This window comes from Quercus suber, unplaced genomic scaffold, assembly GCF_002906115.3.
Source record: "Quercus suber isolate HL8 unplaced genomic scaffold, Cork oak 2.0 scaffold_386, whole genome shotgun sequence".
Taxonomy (NCBI): Eukaryota; Viridiplantae; Streptophyta; class Magnoliopsida; order Fagales; family Fagaceae; genus Quercus; species Quercus suber.
Genome location: NW_027069838.1, coordinates 163,045 through 174,633, shown reverse-complemented (window position 1 = coordinate 174,633; position 11,589 = coordinate 163,045). Strand labels below are relative to the sequence as shown.

The following is an 11,589-nucleotide window of genomic DNA, read 5'->3' as shown; positions in this document are numbered from 1 at the left end:
TTTATCTCTACAAACATAAATAAATAAAAAGGCTTCTGTAACGGTTACTTTCTTCACATCAATTCTGATTCTCATTCCTACGCTAAGAAGAGCCTAACTACTAATAATCCAAAAAAAAAAAAATAGAAAGCTCATTTTTTATGAGTAATCTAGAAAAAATGAAGTACTTTCTGTTAATTGATCTTGAATGTAGACATTTTTAATTATAAGTCACTGAACCATCTTCTACTGGATTAGTGGCTAGGGAGCTCTGATACTTTCTTCCCTGGTTCAGGGTGGGGTTTTGCCACAATGTGTTTCTGATGTTCACTCTAGCTAGCATGGTAGATTTGGGAATTACATGACTCACATTGCAAGTTTGGAGAGTTACTTTTATGAGCTTGTTTTGGAGTTTTGGGAGGAGACTGGAGAGCAAACAGAAGTCATTTTAAAGGTGTGAAGCATTATATTCTAGAACTTTTCATATGTTGCATTGTTAATTCTTAATTAATACTCTATGGTGGCTTCTCTTGTAAACAACTTGTATACTTGGTTTGCGCCCCCTAAGCAAACTTTATAATGGGTTCTCTTTTTTAATAAAAAAGGAAAGTCCCTTCAAAATTTTAGGTTCTAAGATATAGAAAAATGAAGCTAGAAGCATTAAAGCAAATATAAGAAGTCATGAAATCATATGAAATATTGATCAGCCAATAACTACTATAGAACCCAAACTTAATGTTGAATTATGCAAAGCTTGCAATACCTGCTCTCCTTTTTTATAATCTTGCCGAGCATAGAAGCAATATGCAGCAACATCCTCCTCGAACCCACCATCAATTAACCTCTGAAAATGAGGATCAAATTGCACCACATCTGACTTATGTGTACAGTCCCCATTTGACAGAGAAGCAGCCTGAAAAGATGAGGCACACATCCGACTGTCTACGTCTTCAGAATCCAATGTCTCATCTCCTGGTGCAGCATAATTAAATAAGTCTCCCACAGGACATAAACATCCAGCTTCATCCCATGGTATATGCAACGTCCGTGAGGATATCTTTGAACAGAAACAGATACAAAAGATTCAGATTACTAACAATTAAAAACAAGGGCAAAGTAGAAGTATATAATGTAAATAAGTCCCAAAAGTAACAAATAAGATTACACCTCTTGAATGCACCAATTAACAGATGGGACTACTAAATCAAAGTGCAGCAATAAACAGACATAGACTATAAAATTGGTGAACATAGCCCAAGAGCATCTTGCTGGTATACTATTGTACGAAGAGCAGTAGATTTTGTGGCTCTTGGATGTTGCAAAGAACCTTGTAGTTCAACTGGCACCTCCTTGGTGTTTCCAACAAAGACATCAGGGTTCAAATCCCCCTCCCCCATTGTCATAACTAATTATCAAAAAAAAAAAAAGAGCAGTGGATGTTTAACCATAAACTAGATTTGTCAATATATGTATTATACATATAAATTTTCAGACAATGCTCAATGAGTCAAAAACCAGAATGAAGATATCATCAAGTGGGGCAACTAATTTGAGTATACATTTCATTTATATGATTAGAAACAGAAGGGGGCAAGTATTCTCACAGTTGCAGCAGCCCAAAGCCAAGCCTTAAAAGTAAGAAATTGAGGCTTAAGCTGAAGTAGTTCCATGAGTTGATTAGCTTGTTGCCACTCGGATTTAGCCTTTGATATGGCCTTTTCAGCAGCCCAGATAGCATCATCAACCTAGCAAGCAACCCTCCAACAATTTTAATCACTAAGTTAACATGAGCGTAATATAGACACAAGAAGTTGGTGAAGATTTTTTAAATGAGAAAACAAAAACAAAACAAAAAAACCGAACTTGCAGAGCTTTCACGTGGAATTCACAAAATGTTGATAAAAGATCATAAGAGCGAGGCATGTGGATGAGATAAGGGTGCCACCAAGAACTCTTTCCTTTACCCATTTCGTGTAATAAACAGACAGTGAATATCTGTATCAGAAATAGGAAAAATTAAATTCAATTACATCAAATAAATAAAAGTAAGTAATATTGTGTTTGAATGAATGGAAAGGAAATTCTGTCCTACCTGGGTGGAGGAGAGAGAAGAAGCGTGAGTGTTGAGTTTTTGGAGAGGAAGAGAGAGTTTGTTGAAAAGGGTATCTTTGGTCATGAAAGCAGATTTGGGAACTCTGAGAATGAGGTCTCCTTTTGTAAGATCACGCGAAGCACCCAAACCTCGACCTCCTGCTTGAGGAAAATAAGAGAGGGACAGAGAATGGCCCAAACAGCCACGAGAAGAACGAGTGTCAGTGTGGGTATCAAAATCATCATCGGTGGAGTCTGAAATTCCAAGGTCTGCTGCCCACGTCAGAAACCTCTCCAGCTCCACCATAATGACTCCTTCCTTCTCTTGCTCCTCCATTTTTCTCTCTCTCTCTCTTTTGCTCTTTGCTCTTTCAGGACTCAAATTTCCAAGTCAGATCAGTGGGCTTTAGAGGCCGGCTTCGGCCTTTCGCCAACTATGGTCATGTCTGGCCCGATGCTTTTTTAAGGCCCAAATGTAAATAGAACCATCTATATTGAGTTGTTTAAGTTTTAGATTTATTCAATTTAGGAATTTTTTTTTTCAATTTCATTAAAATAAAATAAAATTAAGCATGCAGTATACTAGAGAAAAATATTTTTTGAAAAAAAAATTCTCACATAAAAATTGGATGGAAGGTCTGAATTAAATAAATTTGAAATTTAGAAAACTCAATAAAAGTAAAACTAGATAATTGAAATAAATTTCAATCAAACTAAGATGGTGTAATTTGAATTTTAGCATTTTTTTTAATTTATAATTGAAAAAAAAGGACTAGCAAGTGTGGTCACTCTCCTAGCCCACTTAAATCCTGTCATGCATGGCGTGAGACTATTTGCGCAATGGTAGAGTTTGCTATAATGCAAACTCACAAGTGTGATGAGTTACAAGAGTTTTCTACCACCAAATTACTTCTTTGGGTTAGTGATAGAGTTAGGATTTTAGTATATAGACAACAAGATTAAAAGATAAGAGGCTGAAAGTTAAATTAACCTTAAAAAAAATATTCAGTATTAATAACAAAATAAATATGTAATTATATGCTAATTAATTGTCACACAATCTAATATAGATGTAAACTATATGAAACTATAAGGTTTAAATAAAACATTTTAACCACTTGACATTTGTTCCAAGTGTTTAAGATTTAAAATATAAAGTTTACATATAATTTATCTAAAAAAAAAAAAAGGACGTGTGACAAATTATTATATTGTTGTTGTTATTATTACTTATGTGACAGATTACTATTGATGTATAGGTATTATTGTTCAATATTGTAATTATACTTTTTTTAAAAGAAACATATTGTACTTATAATTATAAAGTCTAAGAACTCCATCAAGAACATCATGGACATTAGACACCACTAAAACCCTGTTGGGTCTTTTTGGTATGCGGACACATTTTAACCATTTGAGGCCGACCCAATGAAGACTAATGTCTCCCATTGCACTTTTTGGCCCACAAGAAATAGAAGGCCTAAAACCCAAGAAAAACAAGATAATACAGATCCAACGGTTAATATAGTCACGAGTGTCATGTGATAGGGTACCAGTAAAATTATAAATCCAATGGTAAAGAAACTGCAAATGATGATATGATCAACCATCAAGTTTCCAGATTATAGACACGAACTTTATTAATGATGGAGGGGAGAAAGTCTGGCCAACTGTGCACAAGGGTGCATTGGCCAAGTCCATTTGTTGATCACTAGCTTAAAGGAATATTGGATTAGGTCCTCCCAATATTAGCGTCTTTCTTTTTATTGAAATGTTTTTTGAGTGGAGTGATGCGAGGAAGGGAAGAGTGTGATTTTTCAGTAGTGTATTTGGTGTACGGGCAATGGGACAATCATGAGTTGTTAACTTCTGGTCTTTTTGCTGAGTCAGCTCTAGGCTTAGGCCACTTATATACAATGTATCTGGTATATATATATATATATATCCCTTTCTCACGAGGGGTCTATCCCTATGTGAGAGGGAGATACATGCACAGAATGCATGGTATATCACATTTTTTACTGGAAAAAAATCTCCAAATTTTGGGGCAACAAGTGATTTTTATTTTTTATTAAACTGAGATTAAAAAAAATTGAAAGATATATTATTACCAACAAAAAAGAAGAAGGAACAAATGATATTTATTTGGTAAATAAATTTGATGACTTTGATATGCAAATCATAGATCATAACAATTACTATTATAAATGGGACTTTACCATTATTAGCATAATGATTTTGTAATGGATTATTTGATTTTGTATATTAAATTACTCTGAAATTTTGTATATAGTCGATCATAGATGATTTTTTCAATTTAGAACAACGTTGAGTTCCATAGTGATAGCCCGTAAATGATTGACTTGAGATGCAGTATGAAACATTTACTTCATGTTTTCTTTTTTTGTTTAGATTTTTTTAGGGACAAAATTGGCCTATGCCTTTTTCGCCCAAATTATATAGCCTTTTGTCTCTCCTCCCAAACTAATTAAGGAAATGTCTCTCTTTTTGTAACTCGATTTGCTCAAAATCAAGTTAAAAAAAAAAAATCTACAGCCCTATAGTGGCGTTTTTTGAACTCGACCTCTATGAACTTGAGTTATAGGGTTTTTTTTTTTTTTTTAATTACTTTTTTTACTTATAACTCGAGTTCATGGAGGTCGAGTTACAAAACGCCATTATAGGTCCTTTAAACATCACTATATACCCCTTAAAAATGTTATTATAGGGTATAACTCAATTTTGAGCAAATCAAGTTTTAAAAAAGAAGCATTTCCCTAATTAGTTTAGGAAAGGAGGCAGAAGGCTATATAATTTGGGCGAAAAAGGCATTGGCCAATTTTGTCCTCTTTTTAATAATGAAAAGATACTAATTTTATTTTTAATGTATTAATTTAGTTATATATATTTTAATATATATTTTTTGAATGATCATTTTTTATTAAAATTTTATGATTTAACCCAAATATTTTTAAAATTTTTGAACATTTTGGCATTCACTTTCAGATGGTAGATTTTGCTCGGGCTATAAATGAGCTGACTTTTGTTGAGTAATGAATGTTTGAGTTGACTTGATAAAAAAAATAAAATGTTCAAGTTTGATTTGAGCCCAAACGAAGCCTGTGAACAATGTTTGAACTCAACCTTTTCAAAAAGTTCAAAACCTTAAGCTTGACTTAGCTTAGTTTATAGTCAAGCTAAGTCCAAGCACAAGATCCTACCCAAGTACATTATCAAGCTCGTGTAATTTGAATGAGTGGTTCAAACTCTCAATTAATTAAAGGCTCAGTAAGATATAAAATTATTTTTCAAGCCCATAAATAACCTTAGGCTTAACTTATTTTTTAGGGAAAATTTTTAAGTACTCTCGAAGTATAGTGAGAGGAGGGAGCATTATTTACCATGTTTTGAAAGTACCTAAGAATTACTCTTTTTTTTAGGCTGAAATGCAATTGCACCCTCTAAGTTTGGCTGAATTTAATTTCAGTCATTTAACTTTATTTTTATTCTATTGAGTTCTCTAAATTTCAAATTTATTCAATTAAGGTATTGCTCAATTTTGTTAAAAAATTACGATTAAACAAATTATTTTCACAAGAAATTTTTTTGTAAAATTAATAAAAATATAATATAGTTTTTTTTATGAGAGAATTTTTTTTTCATTAGTTAATTGCATACTTAATGAATTTTTTTAACATAATTGGACAAAAAGCTTGAATTGAATAAATTTAAAACTTATAGAACTCAATTGAAAGAAAGCAAAATTAGAAGATTGAAATAAATTCCAGTTAAACTTAGAATGTACAATTTACATTTTATTTACAGTTCTTACATCCAGCATTAAAACACACACACATATAAAGGTATAAGAGTATTCACATCAGTTTTTGTATGATAGAAAATGTATCACATTTGAGCTAATTAACTGAATTAAATCCAAAACTCATCCATATCATGACATGCAAAATTATGTAAAAATACATAGTTATTATAGTAACAGTGTATTTTTACACTAATATTATTTATTTTTCATTTACTTTTTTCTTTATGTATTCTGATGATAAAAAGAGAAAGTAAATGGTGATTGTTGTGTGTAAAGAAATATAAATAAATAAAAAAATCAAGAAAAAAATGATATTTTATCAATATATAATGTAAAATAAATAATATAATTTGAGTTGTTTCGAAAAATTAGTAGGTAAAAAAAAAGTTTTTAATGCTAAAGTATAACTAAATTTTTGCATAAGCTCTTTTTTTATTTTATTTTTTTTGGTTTGGTAAAAAAAAAAAAAAAAAAATGCCTACACTAGAATTCAACAAATCCTTTAGGCAACCTACTACCTCCAGTTCCCAATCATGAAAAGCCTGTCTGAGGCTTAGATTCCAATAACGTGGTCATTCTCCCCTCTTGAATTCGGTAGAACAAATACAGATGCATCTTCAGTTTCTACAATCAGATGTAAGTTAGTTAGGGTATAAATCTTTTAAGGCACGTCCTCCACACATCATATCAAAAATGGATTCTTTTACCACCCTCAACAGCGAAAGGAATATTGGCAGAAAATTTCAAACAAACCTATTAAATCAAACAAACCAAATTTCAAAGCTTGGTTCAAGGAAGTCAACTTTATCACTCCCAAACCACCTAATTTTATAGGGAAACACACCATGTTTAAATCTACCAAATGGAATTTAACAAAATATTCCTTTGGATCATCTTCATTCCATTTGCTATGTGTAGGTATAGTAGACAAGGAAAGAAAATAGGTTGGAAGGCTAGATAGACTATTAATTAAAGTAAGATGACGGCCCTTCAACAGATATATCTTTTTTGAACCAGTCAACAGTTTCTCCATCCTCTTTAAAATCGTAGTCAATGCCACAGTATGAAAGCATATGCAAAGAGGTCAGGAGTAAAGATCCCACCTTACAACAGTAACATCCACAACCCCTATTGGGACCAATTTACTCTTATGCAAGTTGATGTTCAGCCCCAAAATTGCTTCAAAACGTAGAAATGTAGGTTAAATATTCAAGCCTTGATAGAGCAAAGCAGTTATTATTGGATGGCTGGTCCGTGTTTTGTCCCATCAAGGTAATGGTAAACTCAAAGAGTTGGTTGTATTCAATCCTAACCACACTACGGCCCCAGTTCCAACATCCTTTCCCCTTTTGTTCAGATGGGCTGCACTCTTTCGCTTTGGCCAATCATAGAGTGTAACACTTTGCTCCTAATCTGCAATTCCACAGCTAAAACAACGTTAGCTCTAGCAGAACCAATTCCATAGCTCCCAATCCAAAATGCTCTAGATTTGAGATGGATCATTTCTGCTCCCTCGAACTGTTTCTGATCTATTTTGAGAAATACTCTTATCGTCTGTGACTAAACAAAGTTCTATGGCAGCAAGATCAAAATGAAGAAGCCCTTGTACGAAATATAACTTAACAAATGGCAGTCCATGAATTGCTGCAAAAATAAGAGTCCATTCATCTCTTTAACGAATGAGAAATGATAAAAACTTGATTTTTTCCAGAGCATAGGTTTTATATACAGATCTTACAATTAATTTAGTAAATATTGTTTTTTGTTTACAATTAATTTCTTAGTTTAAAATTGTGACCAAAAACCAACACAGGTAATTGGGCTTTTACTTGGACATGTTACCGAATGAATTTCTAAAAACGAGGTGACCTTATAAAAGCAGTGATTCCTTAAGCCTAGGGAGGTTTACAATTGACTTACATATTTTACCTTTATTTGGTGCATGAGGAGATATGGAACTGAGATGGTACTTTATTCTCTCCAGGTTCTTTTATGCTATGGGACATACACAAATTTAGAGTTGCTTGAACATTATGGATTTATTCTAAATGAAAATCCAAATGACAAAGTGTTTATTCCCTTGGAACCTGAAATTTATTCTTCCAGTTCATGGCCAAAGGAGTCCCTATATATTCATCAAAATGGAAAGCCATCTTTCTCCTTGTTGTCTGCTTTGCGATTATGGGCAACCCCACCAAATAAGCGGAGATCTCTAGGACACCTTGCTTATTCAGGCTCTCAACTCTCAGTAGACAATGAGATACTTGTCATGAAGTGGACAGTAAAGAAATGCAATACCATTTTGAAGGATTTGCCAACATCAATTGAAGAAGACAGTTTGCTACTAAGTGCTATCAATGAGATCCAAGATCTAGATACTCTTTTGGAGCTTGGAAAGGAGTTATCCACTTCTAGAGACGAGATACAGGCATTCATAAAAGCCAATAATTTGCAAAATGTAGAAACTGCTAGTAACTTACTTTTGTGCAGGAAAACAAGAAGGTCTATGGACAGATGGAATTTGGCTATCCAGTGGAGGCTCAGATGCAAGAAAATACTTCTTGATTGTATTTCTTATTGCAGTGAAATCATTGATTCTCTCTCGCCGAAAAATATTTCTACCTTGAGAATTGAACAAGGCTGAGTTAGATGCTCTCTCTTTCTCTCTCTCTGGATATCAATGAACTTTAATGGCTTGGAAGAGTAACCATAATATGCCCAGATGCATCTTCTACTTAATAACGGATTGGCTGTGAAAAGCAAAAACTGAAATCTAACTGAAGTTCTTTAAACCACAAGTTCTGGTGGTGGTGAAACAGGCGAGTGTGACAGTCACCTCTAATCACAATACGACCACAGGCTTGGCATACTGGAACACATGGAAATACACGCCATAAGTGGTATGGTATGGTTGGGGTCCTTGGTCACTGCAGATGAGAGAGTACTTGATATCATTCTAAAAAGAGATTAACACGGTCTTATATTTTTAATATTGCTAAATAATGATTATATTTAAAAAAAGAAAAAGAAAAAAGAGGACACAACTTGTGTCACACAAGAGGCCCAACCACAAGATTGTATGCACTAATCAAAGAAAGTATATTATCTTGTTGGAAATTTGATTACATTCACTGCATCACCTTCTAAATTTTATTATCTGCATCAAGCAAGCTTTGGGTGTCCCGGAAATCAAACAATACGAAAAATATTTGAGCTTGCCCTCTTTGGTAGGACGGAGGAAAAAAGCTAGCTTTAATTTCATTAAAGAGAAGGTGTGGAGGAAGCTTCAAGGTTGGAAGGAAAAACTTTTGTCTCAAGCTGTGAGGGAAATCTTGATTAAAGTCGAATTCAAGCTATTCCTACATATACGATGTGTTGTTTCAAACTTCCTTTAGGTCTATGCAATGAACTTGGGAAACTCTCTATCAACCCAAGTCTGAAGGAGATATGGGCTTAGCTCTCTTTAATGATGTTATACTAGCAAAGCAAGCTTGGCGACTTCTACACAACAAAAATTCCCTCTTCTATTGGGTTTTTTAAATCAAGGTTCTTTCCCAATTGCTCTTTTATGGAGGCCTTTGAATCTATCTCTGGATCCTATGCTTGGCAAAGCATCTTGTGAGGAAGGGATGAGCTTAAAAGGGGTACTAGGTGGAGTGTATGATGTGGAGATTCTATCAGTGTTTGGTTAGACTCTTGGCTTCCACCTCTTGATTATCCTCATATTCAATCTTCAATGGTAGTCGGTTTTGAGGATATGAAGGTGAGTACCCTTATAAATCGAATGACTAGAAGCTAGGATACATTATTAATTCATGGTTTATTTGCCCCTCAAGAAGCTGAATTGATTAAAACCATCTTTCTTTGCCAACCACCGTGGAGGACAAGTTGATTTGGCCCTATGTCCCTTCAGGAACTTATTCAAGATAGATATTTTCAAAAATTTTGGTTTGAAATTCTGAAAAATGATGCTCATAATGGAGATTGGAAAAAGTATCCTATCACAGAACATCCAAGATTTTGTCACAAAATTACTATAGGATCCATGATTGCTAAGCTCAATTCAAAAAAGGACATCCGAGTAAAAGGTATCTCTCACCCACTAGAAATTCATTGGCTCACTAACCCAGATGACTCCCCCCATTTACACATGGACACCACATGAGCATGTTGCCAGAATGCTCTTAGAATGACAGAATCCCTTAATATGGGAACTTTATCCGTAACAGGACTGATATTCCAAAAGCTTACAAACAATAGTGGCTAGATGAAGACAACCCTTGGAAAATGCCCAATCCACTTCAAATAGGGCCCCCCGACCTATATGATGATAATTATAACTCATATGCTGACTTTGATGAAGACTGGTTCCAAGTAAAAGACAGATGAGACTAAGTATGTTCAACGCTTTAAAAAAAAAAAAAAAAAGGTCCCAAAAACCCCCTACCTCTTCAACCACTTGTAAACCACAAGCAAGGCCCCTACCATCTCATGCATAATCAGACAAAACTGATTGTAAATTATAGCTAAGTTGGTTTGAATTCCATGGCCTACAAATAGCCACTTTGTAACTATGGAAAGACAAAACTTAGCATCCCTTGAAAATCCTTCCCTAATTTTTTTTTTTTTTGATGAACGAAAGGGAGGGCGGGGGCGACCATTTGTGACTAACCCCCCAGGCGTGACCTAATAGGGACACCCTCCCGTTAGAGAATGTTGGATTGAGCCATAACTACTGTGACCGAGATGCCACAGACCTCACCCTAGCACCCCAAGAGAGTCAGCAGGAGAGGCACATTGCAAGCTAGGAACCCTCCTCCCACATGGTACCCGCCACGACTCGAACAAGAGACCTTGTGCTTGCATGTGGGATCTCTCCCAACTGGGCCACCCCTCCTGGGGCGAAAATCCTTCCCTTACATCTAATGTGAAAGCCATGTTTATATAATCTTCTGTTCTAGTTTATGTTTCCTAGTAATGTTCTATGTTTCATTAGTAGTTTACTTTCTTAACCAGCTCTTATAAGTATCTTCTCACATAAATTTCAGATTAAGGAGGAATCTGTAATTGTAGTCCCCCCACCCCCCGGCAAAGGTGAGAAATTTTCTATTGAAAGTGTGTAAAAGCATTCACAGCAGTGAAGGCAAAATTTTAGCTATTTAGCTACACCAAAAATCACTTTATCTATTATACCTACATACGTGCTGCAGCAGTGAATCTATTTTAACTTTTAACACAATAAAATAATATAAATATTACAATAAAATAATATAACTACTCCAATAAAATAATATATCACACTCCCAAAAAAAATCAACAGCACCACCACAACCCACTCTACCATCAGCCACAGCCACAGCCACAGCCACCACCGCCACCACCAGTCCACAGCAAGAAAAAAAAAAAAAAAAAAAAAAAAAAAAAAAACCCACCACGAGCTAGCACTCCGATCACCAGCACAGCACAGCACAATCATCCACCACCACCAGTCCACAGCATAAAAAAAGAAAAAGAAAACAAAAAAAAAACCCACCACCAGCAGCAGCAGTCCACAGCAGAAGAAAAAAAAGAAACCCATCGCCGCCCTCTCCTCTTTCATGGAGCCCGGCGACTCCATCATCGACGGCGGCAACGAATGGTACCTAAACACCGAGCGCCATATCGAACAGGCCTCGTCGCAAGGCTTGCTATATCTC

At 34.8% G+C, this 11,589-nt stretch overlaps 2 protein-coding genes across 2 annotated transcripts; one reads left to right on the top strand and one right to left on the bottom strand.

Annotated features, from left to right (window-relative positions):
• Positions 1-742: 742 nt before the first annotated feature.
• On the bottom strand, positions 743-2,455 carry LOC111984868 (protein SET DOMAIN GROUP 40; the record flags this gene model as incomplete). The annotated part of the gene is given in 4 exon segments (XM_024016487.2): positions 743-1,036; positions 1,584-1,724; positions 1,843-1,974; positions 2,072-2,455. Coding segments are annotated over 4 exon segments (903 nt in total), but the record flags the coding sequence as incomplete, so codon positions are not given.
• A 5,419-nt stretch (positions 2,456-7,874) lies between these two features.
• On the top strand, positions 7,875-8,600 carry LOC136062151 (protein SET DOMAIN GROUP 40; the record flags this gene model as incomplete). The annotated part of the gene is given in 1 exon segment (XM_065760900.1): positions 7,875-8,600. A coding segment is annotated over 1 exon segment (663 nt), but the record flags the coding sequence as incomplete, so codon positions are not given.
• Between the last annotated feature and the right edge of the window lie 2,989 nt (positions 8,601-11,589).